The following is a 15,677-nucleotide window of genomic DNA, read 5'->3' as shown; positions in this document are numbered from 1 at the left end:
AAATTGCTGCACCTAAGTTCGTAATTACTTTCGTCTCCGGAAAGCAATAAGGTTCTATCCTAGATGTTCTTAAGAAAATGAATACAACACAAGGGGGTACTTAAGACGAAAATATTTCAAAAACCGCAAAAACAACAAAATCAACTCGCGCAACTCACGCCAAGCTGTTAATTCTCAAACCGCGAGACAATATTTAACAAATTTATTAAACAAGCAATTACCACTTATTTCCCTTCTTAAATTTTCAATTTATAATAATTGGGTTTTTAAATTAATAATTAGTGGTTAGCGAAACCGTCTCGTGTCATCGTTGTTGGTAGTGAACGAGCTCGTACTCAAAGCTACGAGACGCGAAAGTGAATCGCGTAAGCTCGCGGTCCCGTTAGCGGCGAAATCGAAGATGAACTTCGTAAACGCATGCAAATGGGACAGTGTGACGTGCCACCTCAACGCAGATGCCTGAGATGCCATAAATAGGAGTATCATCAACTCTGTACAACTCAAAAACTTTACATTAAAAAATAAACGTGTTATAATACTTATAATGATGAAGAGGTAAGTAATAAAATATGAAATATGCATATTTTTCGTATTCTTACATTAACAGTAGGTTTTTATGTTGATTACGACGTTTAAAGGAAACTAATATTAACACTCATCATTAAGTAGTCATGAATTGGAACAAGTAAAAATTTAAAAAAATTGCACTAGTTCGCGAAAACCAACTTTCCGCACGCTAAACAGCCATGAAAACTAGCACTTTTTGAGCAACTGTATTAAAAAATAGTTTTTTTTAGCCTATCTTGTTTCCCACTGCTGGGCAAAGGCCTCCCCTTTCTTCCGCCACTCATTCACGGCTTCGTGCATGCTTCCGCCAGTCGCTGCAAAAAGCGTCGAGGTCATCCCGCCATCTCTCTTTCGGTCATCTCTTTTATAACTTTAATGTGTATCTGTGTGTAAACTGTGGCATTTGAGCTCCCCTAACAGATAAACCGATTTGAATGGTTATTTGGTCGAAATTGACAACTCACTAAATTGCAGTTTTAATTTTCTCAGGAGTTTTTTAAACTGTAAAAGTTATTACATAAATAATCATAAACATTTTTTTGACAAAAAATAATGGATTACTTTTTGGTAAAAAGCAATCATCGTCATCATCATCAGCCTGTCAACCTGTGTGGGTACTGGGTAATGTTAATGTAAGGACTAAGGAGCGAATACTACTTAAACCATGTTACGAGATACATGCAAACGACGTTAAAAAAATCACATTAAATTTACACGTACGTAATACTTTGTCCATATTTCATTAAAATTAGAATAAAAATAAGTCAATCCAATAATTCCCGTGATTTGTGCAAATATACAAGATCAATATTGCAAAAATACTCAAGAAAATAGTATTGTGCAATAAAGAGTAGGTACCTATAGTATTGTATTAAATTAAATTAAAAATTAAATTAAATATATCTTTATTTCAGACCCACAAGTCCATATATGGTTAGTTACATTAACTTAAAAGCTATGTTAGTTACCTAAACTAAGTATTTTTAATTACATTTTTTTTTTATACACCTTGGTCACTTGATATAGGTCAAAGTAGACCTAACCTGCTCCATCCAGTGCCACATTATGGGGCAGCTAAATCTGTTAGCAATCACCTTCAGAATGCTGTTTCGACTTTCCCTTACGCGACCCATTAGCGACGTGATTTTTTACGCATAATTGCGTGAAAATCGTCCGTGTGCGCTTGGGCGAACATTCCTGATGCACTGCACCATTTTGGAAGTCTCAGCAGCATTCTGAAAGCGTTGTTGTATTGAATGCGAAGGGCGTTGTAGGCTCGTTTCGTGTACCGAACCCAAAGACCGCTAGAGTAAAAAGACTGGCTATATGCTTTGAATAGTGTTATTTTAACTTCCACGGAACATCTAGCGAATCTTCGAGCCAGCATATTACTCCTCACCGACAACGCCCTTCGCTCCCTCTCGATATCACTATCATCACACAGATCATTTGTTATAATGTGGCCCAAGTATTTGAAACGTTCCACCACTCTAAGTACAACTCCGCCAAGCGTATTGCATGAATAAACATTTTGTTGCCTAATACACATTTCATCATCATCCGGAAGCAAATACTTATTTTGTGGTAAACGTCCTTTAGGTCTCATAAACTAGAAAAACCGGCCAAGTGCAAGTCGGCCTCGAGCACGAAGGGTTCCGTACCATTACGCGAAGAACGGCAAAAAAGATCACGTTTGTTGTATGGGAGCCCCACTTAATTTTTTAATTTATTCTGTTTTTAGTATTTGTTGTTATAGCAGCAACAGAAATACATCATCTGTGAAAATTTCAACTGTCTAGCTATCACGGTTCATGAGATACAGCCTGGTGACAGACAGACAGACGGACAGACAAACAGACGAACGGACAGACGGACAGTGGTGTCTTAGTAATAGGGTCCCGTTTTTACCCTTTGGGTACGGAACCCTAAAAAGAAGTAAATATTTAAAATCACCAGAATGCATTTTATTGCCGAATGCCCTTGCGCTTGTGTAATCAGTATTAAGTATTTCATGTTAGCAGTAAATTATTTCCTGGCGTTTCAGTAATCTCGCATTCCCGACAGACTGATCAAAATTCTTATCATCAGTTAGCAGTCAGTTCTACATTTGGTAACCCTCGTCCCTTGAATTAGTAGGAGGAGCGCGTGGTAGGGAAAGCCTGCGTTTCCCGGCCGGCGGCTGCGGCCGCCACGCTGCATTTCCCTGCAACGGTCTATGCACCGCTTGATTGCCGCTCGTAACATGCGCCGTGTGGTTTTCTTGCACATATAGCTTTATTAGGAGAAACGCGTAGTTTTATTAGCCACACTTCACTTTTCATACTGTAATCATCGATACACTTAGATCTTTACCACAAAATAGTAAAACTCGATTTTACTATCATCGTTTTCTAAAATGGCACATTAAGATCAACAATACTATCTGAGGGTCGATCCATTTGAAGTTTTGTAGGCCAGCAATTGTATACCTTAGTTTTACCTCAAACAGTATGACAACGAGACAAAGATGTGGAAATGCAAGCAAATACGCATTGCTTCCATAAGAAACCGAAATAAGACAATTCGACTTGAAGTTTTTCTATTGGATACTAATATAATAACACACGTGTCACGTGCCTTAGTGAAACTTAAAAAATAAGTTATGTAAAAGCTTATTCAAATATGCACCGAGAAACGGAAAGTGAGCAAAGCAAGACATCTTTAACAAATAATTAAACACGTCACGTGCGGTGAGGATGAGTGTGGGATGAGTGGAGCGGAAAGACAGTCGTGGAGAAAATGTCACCGCACGGATTCCTCGCTTGGCCAATTAGAGCTCACACAACGCTTTGCAAGAGTCTCGTGAAATCTTCATTTCTGGCGCTTTTCTAATTATAAGGCAGTTTTCTTACTTACTCGGGTTATTTATGCCTCCAATTAGCGTTCGTGTGAAGAAAGTGAGATTCCTCGGCAATTCATTTTAAAAATACCTAGGTATAAATAATCTTGAATCCTTACCAGTATCATTGCCAATTATGTATAGCCTAATTTGACTTGGTGAAACATTTAAGGGCAAGGAAGGAATGTATCGTTTGACAAACCGGTAAAATTAAATAACGACGCTGAGTTATAAAATATTTCACATGGGTACTTTTAGATTCTTACCAGCTCTATGTTCACACTTCACCCACGATATAACCTACCTAGGTATGTGAAAACTGCTAATAAAGGCTGGCGTCCACTAGACTCGCCGAGGCGAATCGAATCGAATCGCAATAATTCGCCTTCTATACATTTACTATGAATAGTAAATTCGATTCGACGCGCCGCGGCTCTTCGTCAATAGACGCAGTTTCATAGTAAATGTATAGAAGGCGAATTATTGCGATTCGCCTCGGCGAGCCTAGTGGACGCCAGCCTTTATAGTGTGATTTGCACTCTGCCAATATAATACTCGACCAAAATATAATCTTTTCGATTGACACATTGACAGTGTACGGTTATTGGACACACCGGGCCTGCACTCTGCCATATAGGTACTATACGACCATGATTATGACAATTTCGATTGACACTACGCTTATTAATTGTTCACAGGGAGTGGGAATGCGCGTCTCATGGCTCCGGCCGTGGGTGCGCGTGGTGGTGGCGGCGGCGACGCTGGCGCAGGCGCTCGGCACGTGCCCGTGGGAGCCCGTGCCCGCGCTGCAGGCCGCCTGCGTGTGCGCCGTCAACCTCGCCAGGGACCTGTCTGTGCAATGCGACCAGGTATGACACACACGAGGCGAACGCGAATAATCATTTGGCCAACAACAAATCAAAACCTACCAAAACAATTTAAGTTTGTTTTTTTCTTCTTCAGAATATTCAAATTACAATGATCACAAAATTTTTATCAGAAGTAATTTCAAAATGTGCTAACCAAAAGTCTATTGATTAATACTCTGTATGTTTATATTTCAGGTGGACTTCGCTGTGCTATTAAAAGCGCTGAATTCGAGCGCAAGAAACATTCCAATAGACTTATTGTACATCAACAATTCAACGATACCGGCGCTCACGGATGGCATGTTTACGCACTTAAAAATTCACAACGTTCAAATCTCCGGTTGCAAGATCACTCGAATAGATGACGACGCCTTTCGCGGGCAAGGCCCTTATCTAAAGAATTTGAACTTGCAGGATAACGAGTTGTATGAAGTGCCAGTTAAAGCTTTTAAGATATTAACGAATCTTTCGCTGCTTGACATCTCGAAGAATCGCATCACTTACATAGAGAACCATTCGTTTATAACATTGCGCAAACTGACAACATTAAAAATATCAGACAACAACGTCACACTGGCGCCACACGCGCTGACTGGACTAGAAAATTCGCTAAAAAATTTAAATCTTAAAGGAACTAAACAAAAAAGCGTCCCAGAATGCATAAGAGGTCTTCGCAGCTTAGCGTTCCTCGATCTGTCGCAGAACAGCATTAGAGAATTACCCGGACCTGAAGGCAAGCAAACCTTTGAAGGGTTAGATTCCTTGACAGCACTTAACTTGGAACGAAACCTGATTGTGACGCTTAAAGAAGACGCATTTGCTGGTATTAAGACCACATTAAGTTCCTTGAGTCTCCTAAATAATCTCTTGCCGGAATTTCCTGCTGCTGCGATTGGCGCATTATCGGAATTAAGAGTTCTCGACATAGGGTTCAACTTGTTAAACAAGCTGCCTGGAAATGCTTTTGGAAATAATCCATTGATTACACTTCTGGCATTAGATGGTAATCCGTTACCCACCGTGCCTGCCGAAGCTCTTGCCCATTTAAACCATACCCTTCGAGGTTTAAGTATCGGAGGACGATTTCTGAATTGCGATTGTCGTCTTCGCTGGATTATAGAATGGATACGAGACGGTGAACTACAAGTGACCTCTAGAGAAAGAAATCCCCAGTTCTGTGGTCATCCGCCACAATTCCGTGAGCGCGGATTCTACAGTTTCCAACCAAACGAGCTGGTTTGTGAGCACGAAACGACGGCTACTCCAGAAGAGTCGACCACGCCACAGAGGCAAATCAATGATTGGAAGATAAGTCAGACAACATCGACAACTGCGCGAAGTACAACCACAAGTACTACAACGACAACGGCTGCGACCAGTCCTATAACGACTACTAGTAGTGAAGCGACGTCAAAGGCGCCGGTGACCACGACGGGCTCGGCGCGGCCCCGCCCCCCACCGGCCGTGCGCCCCGCATCGCCCACCTGGCGACACGCCCCTCACCAGCGCCCGCCGCTCGTTATGAACTTTCCCCAGAAACCAAAAGTGGACGACTCGAACGAGGTCATCGTTAAGAATGCCTACAGGCAAGACAACTCTGTCATTATACAATGGGACTCAGACGTAGCCAATATTCTTGGATTCCGAGTGGTGTACAGATTGTTTGGTGATAAAACTTTCAAGCAAGGCCCGCCGCTTGAAGCCAGCGAAAGGGAATTCAAAATCAAAAACGTTCCATCCCAGGTGAGTACTACACAAATGTTTAAATACATACCTAAACCCTCGCCTACTCGCCTTATTATTAGCAAAATACTTATGTAGCTGGTATGACATTCTAACCTTTTACCCCTTTCTTACAAATACTTAAGTCAAAATGACAAATTAAGAATAACGATTAATAGCTAATTGAGGCTTGTAGCGCCTCTATGAATAACTAAGCATGCATTTCGTGCATGAATCACTGTTTGATAGTATTATTATTAAGTCGTAAAATATACATATGATTTTTTTTATTGCTATAGGTACATGTTACTAATATCTCTGCATGTATACTTACAGGAATGTATAGTGGTATGCGTCATCTCCCTAGAAGAAGTTCACGTGAGCCCCGAAACGGTACCGTACTCGCAGTGCCGCGAGGTGCGCACCGTGTCCGCCGCTGCCTCCAACATGGACAAGATCACCATCGCCGCCAGCGCTGCCATCTGTGGTACCATCGTAGTGGCCGTCCTCGTGTTCGCGGCGGCTTCTCGCCGCCGAGCGAGGACAGTGCACAGGCTGCACAACGACAAGCTGCCCGGCGCCTGCTGCGGCGCGCTTGGCACCCCCAGCCCGGGCGGCCCGCTGTCCTCCCTCGCCACGCTCGGCGCGTTCGGCAAGCAGCGTGAGTGGGATCAAGTGTCGGCTTACAGCGCACGTTCGATCCCGCGAGCACGAACCTATACCGAACCGGCTCCCCCCGATCCCCTGCCCGGCCGGCCCGGCCGCGCCCGCTCCCTAGCCGACGGCCAATCTCAGCACAGCTACGCGCCCTCGGCCCGCTACGGGATGCCCGGCTACCCGGGCAGCCTTCTCGGATCTCGAACCGGTAAGTCATGCTTGATCCCGACCCGATCCTAATAAACGCTTCCTATTCTTCTCACTATCGCTGTCGTAGTTTAGGTATGCATCCGGGAGCATATTTTTTTCAACACGAGATTTGGTTTTTCAGATCTCCGTCAGTCGAGGCAGTCCCTAGGGGCGGCATCGGAGCGGGCGTCGCGGCTGTCGCTGAGCGGCGCGGCGGGCGGCGCGACGGGCGGCACGGGCAACTCGCGCCGCCGGCCGCGCTCGCGCTCGCGGCCCGCCAGCAGGTACAGCGTGGGCTCGCTTGGCATGGGCTACTGCGACACGTCCGACAACTGGACCGACCACGACATGGACATCTACATGACCCGGAACCCGACGACGCGGGGCGGCCTGGTGCCGTTATAGCGGGCGGGGCGGGGTCGGGGGCGGGGGCTGGGCGCGGGGAGCCCACGCGCGCGCTGCTCGCCGTCGCGACGGCGCGGCGCGCGCTGCACGTCGTGGTCCGCTCGTGAGGGCGGCCCGACGCGCGCCCACCGTGCGAGCCCCGCCCGCCGGGGCGCCGAGGCCCGCGACAGCCCACCGTGGGACAGCCTCGAGAAGAAGGCCGATTCCAAAAACAAGAAGTAATCCGAGGGTGATCCTCGTAGTAGAGATCGTTACCACTACCCTGATCGCTCGTATGAAAAATTTACGTTGTCGATTCATCATTAGTAACAGTCGGCAGTGGAAATCGCTCCTCTGACCGATTATTTAAACGCTGACCAGCGTTAGAAAGTTTTGAAAAAAGAGAAAGAGGCTGGGGTAAATAATTATATGCCTCATTTTCTGCATAGCTTCTGCTGCTGCAAACACGAGACTTAAAATAAGCATTTCCTCCACCCGAAATAATTAAAAGTATATTATGAATGGAGAAATCGAGGAACTTACCTATTCCATTTGGTTTATTTAGAACTAGTCAGATCAGAGATCTTTTTCCGTCCAACGAAATTATAAGACTAAGATCATATTTTGACTAATTATTTTATACCTATGGTGGATTAATCATTCTTGTTTATTTTGTTGATATACGTACTAAAAGTTAAATTACGTAATTAATAGGTAGGTAAGTAGGTATTGTAATTATATGTAAGTTGTAAATATTAGATACCTAAGAAAGTGCATAATATAATCCAGTTTACTTTTCCGATAACCAAATACAAGAGAAGCATAATCCAAATGGTGCTTAATAGTATTACAATTTGTATATACACTTCACTTATAATAATAATTAAATCAATATTGTTAATAAATTGAAATATTTTGACTATTAAACTGTTATACCACAAATTTCTTGAAAAGTTTTATTTTAAACACCCATTGATTTCAGTAAAATTATTTTTAAGATATACCTGGTGTAATTACTATAACATACACCTATTGTTTTGATAATTCTTCATCCATCCTCGAAAAGTGACAACTTGCCTATATAATTCAACTAACTATGGCCAAAAATTAATTATACATGATCATCTTAGATAAGTCTGACTTACCCTGGAACGAGAATGCGACGCTCCCAGCGGTACTGCAGTTCCTGGGTGAACTCGTACCACAGGTGCGCGAGGTAAGGGAGGCCGCCGGCGTCCAGGAGGCGCGCCGCAGCCACTGACAACCGCCATACAAGCCCATTACGGGGCGAGGTCTTTAAGTACCCGAGTAACTTAGACTCACCACCATCACCCTGGAAAGGCGATAAAAAGAAAATTATTATTTTATTATATTTTTTATTTAATCTTTCTGGTTTTTCAACTACATACTGCTATGCTATAAGGTGTAATTTGTTCAGTATTTGAGCTATAAAAATTTAATATCCACAAATTTCTCTAAACTAATTTTGCTATGATAATTTCAGTTAAATTAAAAATAGAATAGACACCAGGTTATTGACTAGCTATAATACTACACTTTTAATGTATATTCACCCAATATATGTCGATTCACCCACCTTAATTTCTATTTCTAATTTTTCTGTGTAGTTAAATGTGTCATCCTCCACTGCATCAGGAAATATATAATACAGCAGTGACATGAGCAAGTCATCTGCTATGGGCCCTTTGAACTCATGTATATTGGTGCTTTGGCCTATTGCTGCTTTTACAAGCTTTGATATTGTGATGGGAGCCTCCGTGATCTTGTGCAGAGGATTCACTAGCCCCAAACTCCGACTCAGACCCAGAGTATCCATTAAAAGATTATTTTTATCCAGTAAGTTCATCATCTTAATAATTGTTTCAGACAACTGGCATGTTAGATTGTCTCTCAACTTCAAACTAATAGTCCATGTGGGAGCCATTATAGGGTCTATGTCAGAAAATGTGGAACAGTCAACAATAGAGCTCTCTAGGAACTTTGGCCAGATAGCATTTAACAGCGCACTATAGATAGGATTTTTTTCCGAACCAAAAGGCAGTTCTATTAACTTCTTAACATCAAAGCCATCAACAGATAGGAACTCATTTGAATGTGTGGTGCGAGTCCAGGCAAATGCATCCACATCCTTCAATTCATAAGAAAATTTAGCTGATACTATAACAGCGCCGAGGGCAACTGGCGAAGAAATCTTTGATTTAAACAAACTAACAAGGCCACTAAGGTGAGAACACTGATTAGAGATGCGCTTCAGGTGGATTGTATCAAAACTGGTCTTATGTTCGCTGTCCTCATAGAAGCCCAAATAACACTGTTGCCAATGTTCTCTAACTTTAATGAAGAAAGGCGCTCCACAATCCACATTGGCAAAGGCAATGTTTGCTGAACTCATTACTAATTTTATAAGGCTACCATCAACAAGGGGTTCACTTGGACACAGCATCACGTAACGTTTTAGCCCGAACCATGTAGAAACGGGGAAAGGACTGCCACCGTCCACTTCATCGATGAAGTTTGCAGTTGATGCCCAAATACCATTTTGTAAATCTTCTAACAAAGACTTGTTATCATTGTCATCAGTTTTACTTTCAGTAAAATCTAGCGTGTGATATGAAAGTTTGAAATTCAGACCATGGAACTTGATATCTTCGCGTTTACTGACCCATTTTGTACTCTGACATTCTGAATTTAGGCAGATTTTTGATTTGGCGAGTGACCACTCGAATAGTATCTCTTCTATTCGTGCAATAAACACTTCCCACTCTGAAGCAGTTGTGAAATCTTGATGGTAAATTTCAAATTCATCAATTTCTTCATTCATATTGCTATAAGGCAAAGATTATGTTATATTTCCACAAAACAGCTGTTTGTTTATCGAAACGAAAACAACGAAAAGCAAAGCAAATCGACCAATCTCCATTCCATATTGTCAATAATGTCAATGTCAATTTGACATTTGATTGGTGAGTACGTTCAAGTTATAGTTTATTCTGCCAAAAAGGCATCATTTATTACGTTGGTCCTCATGTTTTTAGTTCAGTTTATAGACCAACATTTATGGCGTCAATCTCATTCTTTAAGTCTATGGCGCCTAATTTAAAAAATGGTTTCTATAGCAACATTGTATGTAAACATATGGTAAACATTGTGTACGTAAATAAAATTAAATATTAAATAGTTGCAAATATGTTTAGAGGTGATAATTCTCACTCCCTAAGCTATGAACAACAAGCAAAATTTATTCAAGATCGAATTACTAACGTAGAAAAAAACTTTGGGGAATTATGCGTTGCGTTTGGTGATTATGCCAGGAGAACAGCAAGGTACTTGTTTAAATTTCTTATTTATTTATTTATTAAAATTATCCATTTAAGCTTTTTGAATAATTTCATAATAATCTCTATTTATCCTTAGACTACGGGATCAAGGCGACGAGCTTGCTAAGGTCCTGAAGGAATACGCGAACAATGAAATAGTCAATAAGTCATTAAGTGCTGGTCTTGAAAACTTATCAATAACTCTGACCGCTATAGAAGAATATAGAAATTGCGAAGTACAACGATTAGAAGCCAAGGTATGTCTACTATATATTAGCCTACAGTTCACAGTAGGAAGCAAACCAGAGAGAAACCCGTGGCGCAATAATACTTTGTCAAAGTAACCATAATATATATGAAGGTATCTCTTATTAACCTACTTTTGTGAATTTGACATGGTTCCATGATGATCCAGGGTCTGCACTGTTGTTGAGGGTAGCTTTCATCTCGTATGTATTATAGTAGAATGGCTAGTACTATAAATATTATACCTAACCTAAGTGTCAGTGGTGCCGATAGCACCAGCGCATCCTCATGAGCCCTGGACGCTCGGAGCAGAACCGGTCGTCCATCCGCGGCCGGGCACGCGCCCCGCGCCCTGCGCGCCGCGCAGGACGACGAAACACGACGGCTCGCGCCCGTCCCGCTAGCGATATACTGTACTTGCCGCGCTAAGTTATTATTGTAACGGTCAATTTGTAGTTTTTTAATATATTTATAAAAGGTTATGCAGTCCGCTTATTTCTCTCCAGTTGCTAGACCAACATATGGTCCTTCGAGCCGGATGTGTTTCGTGTGTCGCGGTTGGTGAGAGAATGTCGTGTGCGGCGCGCGGGCGCGGGGCGCGTGCCCGGCCAGGGGGGTGTCACTTCAGTACGCAGTTTAGGTACATTTGGCCGGCGCGCCTCCCGGGCAGGCGTATGGCAATGGGCTGCCGCTCGACTCGCGCAAAATTGAAAATACATCCTTACAACCTTCAAAACCTAAATCTAAATATATTGTTCTGGTTACGGATGTCTGAATAAACGGAAGAACAAGGAAGCAGAAATTAAATAAAAAAAATCCGGACTATATTGACCGACATATTTTCAAAGGAATAAGTACTTCTGTGGCATATCTACTTCCGTGAGAATTATGTTTACAGAATCAACGTTTGTAATTCCTACATATTTATCTTAAAAATAATAAATCAGTAGGTATAGGTACAAAAACTTGTCAAGTGACAACCCCGTGCCGACACTCGCAGCTCGGTCATAAAAATGACTTTTGTGAAAGAGTGAATTTTCTGTACGGTAGTACTATTAGTTATTTTGTGGCCCGGCCTCGGATGGACGACCGGTTCTGCTCCGAGCGTCCAGGGCTCATGATGATGCGCTGGTGCTATCGGCAGTTCGGCACCAGTCAGTGATATGTTTTGTGTCAGGTCATTGGAGAGCTTTGTCAGTACGAGGCAATATGCAAGCACGCGAGAGAGGAGGTAAAGCACACCATGAACGTGAGAGAGAAAGAACTGGCCAGGAAGAAGGTTCTGGACAAAACCAGGGAGCGGCAGCCCTTTAACAGACAGCAAGTGGTACGTTACTAATTTCCGCTACCTAAAGGTTGCCTGTAAGAGATCTCTTGTTAGAGATAAGGGGTCATCCATTAATTACGTCACACGAATTTCTAGGTTTTTTGACAAAAATAAAGGATAAGTTTCGTCAGCAAGAAAATGCATTATTGATGTCATCAATATTTTTCTTAAACCTAAAGGTTTTTTATCGCTCAAACCTTAATATAGTCACACGCACATATCGTTTGATGCTCGAGTTTCACGCAATGCCGCCTATTAGTAACCGTATTGGCCTGATACTTAATAATACTAATATGATATTGATAATTATGATAAATGTTGTGGTGTTGGTACTTTAGTTGATGCTCCAAATTTAATGTTGTCTGGAGATCAAGATATTGCTTCTAAGTGATAAGACCGCCGGTTGCTACTTGATGCAACCTACCTAATATATTTTTAAGTTCTGCTTAATCGACTGAACTGTTACCTATCGACCGAAGCAACTATTAGTATAAGTTTAATTTTAATTTTATTGTATTGTATTTTAATTTTTACTCTTATTTTTACCTAATTGTTCTATGGACTTTTGTCTGAATTAAAGTGATTTTATTTTTATTTTATTTATTTATTTTAATTTCTTTGTAACTTTTTATTTCACTTTAAATAATATTTACTTACCCACTCGTACGTATAAAAACAAATTGATGTAGACATACGCGGAATCAGAGCTTCTAAAAGCGTCAGCGGAGATGTCCCGCACGGCGAAGGGTTTAAGCGAGCAGACGGAGTTCTTCGAGCGCCGCAAGCTGCAGCAGCTGAAGGCGCTGCTGAGCGACTTCATGCTCATCGAGCTGAACTTCCACGCCAAGGCGCTGGAGCTGCTGACGGTGGCGCATCAACAGGTCGCTGACATCAATGATAAGGCGGATCTAGATGTAAGCTTTATTTTTGACTCTTTTTACAAATTCATCAACCCTAGATTTAAATTTGTATATTTTGCTAATAATAAAGTAAAATAAAACTGTATGGTTGATTGAATAGAAAAAAGCCTGTTAAGTACAATCAGCTTCAGAGGGTCTATCGCCAACATCTAAAAATGTAAAAACGCTATCTGACTCTCTATCGCTCGAATATGCAAGACCTATAGAGATGCAGATAATTTTCGAGTTTTCGATTTTGGCGGTAGGCCCTCAAAACCCTGGCCCAGTGTGCACACACTAACTCCCTCAACAATCAAAGAGTGTTTCCAAACAGTTCATTTGGCATACCTGGCCCGCTTACCTACTTTACTTGCTGATTTGCTGACTAAACGATAACAAAAAAGCTAATATCCATCTGAAAAGTTTTTAATTATGAATTATCGTGTTTCTCTTAAGCTTCTAACAGGTCTCTCGGAAGACTCGGAACCAACGGTAAATATTTGTAGTAATTTTGAATCCTACCCACTCTGTTAACTATAAAATAATTTCTCTGCATAAATATAAAGTGTATGTCTTATATTATATGCACCAATGCACCAGATTCATTGTAACAACACTTGTACACAACACTCGAGTAGAACATGAGACATTTTTGTCAATTTGTAGAACTTCAGAAGGAAGCTGCGGTCTCCTGAGAAGCAAATAAGCACGGGAGTGTCGGCGCGCTCTTCGTCGCTCGCGTCGCTGCTGCAGCCCGCGCCTGCTCGAGACGACGACCCCGCGGTGAGAACAGAATCAACCCTCATAGGCCGCTAGTAGACGTCCGGTGTTTTCGCCGAACAATGGACCGTGTTAAGCGACTGCGTCCAGTTTTGGATGTGGCTACCCCATAGCTACACGAACAATTGTCCGACGAAAACCCCCGGATGTAAACAAGCGGAGCCTATATAGTTCTTGTTAAATTCATGAGATTTTTTTACTTATTTAATAGCTCAGCCCGTCGAGGTTTTGAAATAGCTCGCAATATTATTTTGTATTACTGATTTGAAGTCGCTCGCTCATACATGGGTAAGAAACGAATTATTCATACTTGATGTGCTGGCTGAAACTCGCTAGCGTCCGTGTCATTTTCCGAGTCAGTGATTCTCAATACTGATGCATATATTGATGATACCCTTGTGCCCAAACTTATGTTCGATGCAGAAAATGCTATCTGTATAATAACGCATAATTATCTACACATACATATAACTACACCTGGGTTGATAAGATACATATCATACACCGTGCACCGTATATCGAAGCGCGGTCGTCCTACAATACACAATATGTAATATTAATAATATTTACAATCAACGATGACGAAGGTATTCGCAGCATTCAACTCCTAGACATTTTGACACATTATTCAGTCCAACAAAGCGTTGTCCGTTATCCAAAGTATACGGCGCCGTGCCGGACTCTCGTCATTTTGGCGTATGACAGCCTTATCGTCTAGAACCTTTCGTAGAACAATGAACTAACAGCAACCCTCTTCAAGTCTTAACTGACCATCGATGGACCTTAAATCTTTGCAATAAGGTTTACGAATGAGAAATTATAACTCGGTCATTCCAAAACCTATCGGCACCGTCATCGGCGTCATCTAACATGTTAAAACGACAAAGTTCTAATTGTGTAAGTAGGTACCTTTCTTCTGTAGGGCCAGTGTCGGATTATGCCACTTATTCAGAAGCATCAACACGACTTCCAGTAGGGCACTTCCCTTAGTAGATCACGAGGCCATTCCCAGGGGCTCAGTAACTATTCCTCTCTGAATTATTAAACTGAGTCGTTTCCGCAGTTTTTTAAACTAACGAAAATGTTGGCTTTGCAGAACTTGCGAAGACTGCGAACTCCAGAGAAGCACGGTTCGTCCACGCTGCCTCGGGCGTCATCACTGGCGGCCCTAACGAGCTCTAAGCAGGAAGAGGAAACTACGGTCAGTTCGATAGTAATTACCTAGGTTGTCTAGATTAACGGTTGTCAGTTGCAAAAATAACCACTATGTTATACTGACGTGATAAAAAAATTAACGGGCACTCAGAAAAATATGACTGACCAGTCTAACATGCTTTTTAGCTGAATCAAAAATGTCGACCTGTTTAATACTTTATCGTGTCATTTATTTAGGCACCATTCATTTATTACGTAAGACGATTTTTGACAGATTTTGATTGACCCGCTCCCTCCCCTATGTAAGAAAAAATAAGAATTGGCCGACCCCCATCCCCCTGTTTAATATTTATTACTCCCCCCCCTAAATTGCCTTACCTAATAAATTAATGGCGCCTTATGTAGGTATTACCTAAAATAATTTGTTTTAAATTTAAATTAGCTTGAGCCACCTATACTCCTTTCGCACGAAAGTAGGTAATTTTAATAAGTACCTACTACCTATTACTTACTATGCTTGATTGTTCTAGGATTCTGAAGAATCTGAAGAAGGCACCTCGTCGGAAGAAACCGAGTCGCGTTAATTTGTCTGGCTGGATCACTTTTACGTAGGGCTAAGTAATATACATACTTATAAAAACGTATCTTATATAGACAGGTATTTTT

General features: G+C 41.8%; 3 protein-coding genes across 4 annotated transcripts in view; 2 read left to right on the top strand and 1 right to left on the bottom strand.

Moving 5' to 3' along the window:
- The window catches only part of LOC134740761 (leucine-rich repeat and fibronectin type-III domain-containing protein 3), a 44,576-nt gene extending 37,289 nt beyond the window's left edge, over positions 1 to 7,287 (top strand). Inside the window, exons 2-5 of the mRNA XM_063673361.1 lie at positions 4,144 to 4,314; positions 4,510 to 6,057; positions 6,373 to 6,901; positions 7,025 to 7,287. Coding sequence (XP_063529431.1) covers positions 4,144 to 4,314; positions 4,510 to 6,057; positions 6,373 to 6,901; positions 7,025 to 7,287 — 2,511 coding nt within the window. The remainder of the gene's footprint in view (positions 1 to 4,143; positions 4,315 to 4,509; positions 6,058 to 6,372; positions 6,902 to 7,024) is intronic.
- The window catches only part of LOC134740762 (rab3 GTPase-activating protein catalytic subunit), a 50,075-nt gene extending 39,871 nt beyond the window's left edge, over positions 1 to 10,204 (bottom strand). Inside the window, exons 1-2 of the mRNA XM_063673362.1 lie at positions 8,864 to 10,204; positions 8,412 to 8,599 (exon numbers count right to left, since the gene is read on the bottom strand). Coding sequence (XP_063529432.1) covers positions 8,412 to 8,599; positions 8,864 to 10,108 — 1,433 coding nt within the window. The 5' untranslated portion in view covers positions 10,109 to 10,204. The remainder of the gene's footprint in view (positions 1 to 8,411; positions 8,600 to 8,863) is intronic.
- Positions 10,205 to 10,459: 255 nt separating this feature from the next.
- Positions 10,460 to 15,677, top strand: LOC134741177 (CBY1-interacting BAR domain-containing protein 1-A). Of its 2 annotated transcripts, XM_063673951.1 has the most exons (8): positions 10,460 to 10,610; positions 10,702 to 10,861; positions 12,028 to 12,177; positions 12,867 to 13,091; positions 13,533 to 13,568; positions 13,743 to 13,859; positions 14,953 to 15,057; positions 15,542 to 15,677. In XM_063673951.1, exons 1-8 carry the CDS (start codon positions 10,474 to 10,476, stop codon positions 15,593 to 15,595), a joined length of 984 nt encoding a protein of 327 aa, XP_063530021.1. In that variant the 5' UTR covers positions 10,460 to 10,473; the 3' UTR covers positions 15,596 to 15,677. The 2 variants fall into 2 exon arrangements, with proteins under 2 accessions (XP_063530021.1, XP_063530022.1); XM_063673952.1 differs by lacking the exon at positions 13,533 to 13,568.

Source organism: Cydia strobilella, chromosome 4 (genome assembly GCF_947568885.1).
Source record: "Cydia strobilella chromosome 4, ilCydStro3.1, whole genome shotgun sequence".
Lineage (NCBI taxonomy): Eukaryota > Metazoa > Arthropoda > Insecta > Lepidoptera > Tortricidae > Cydia > Cydia strobilella.
The sequence above is the reverse complement of the archived record's forward strand: the minus strand, read 5'-3'. Positions and strand labels throughout refer to the sequence as shown.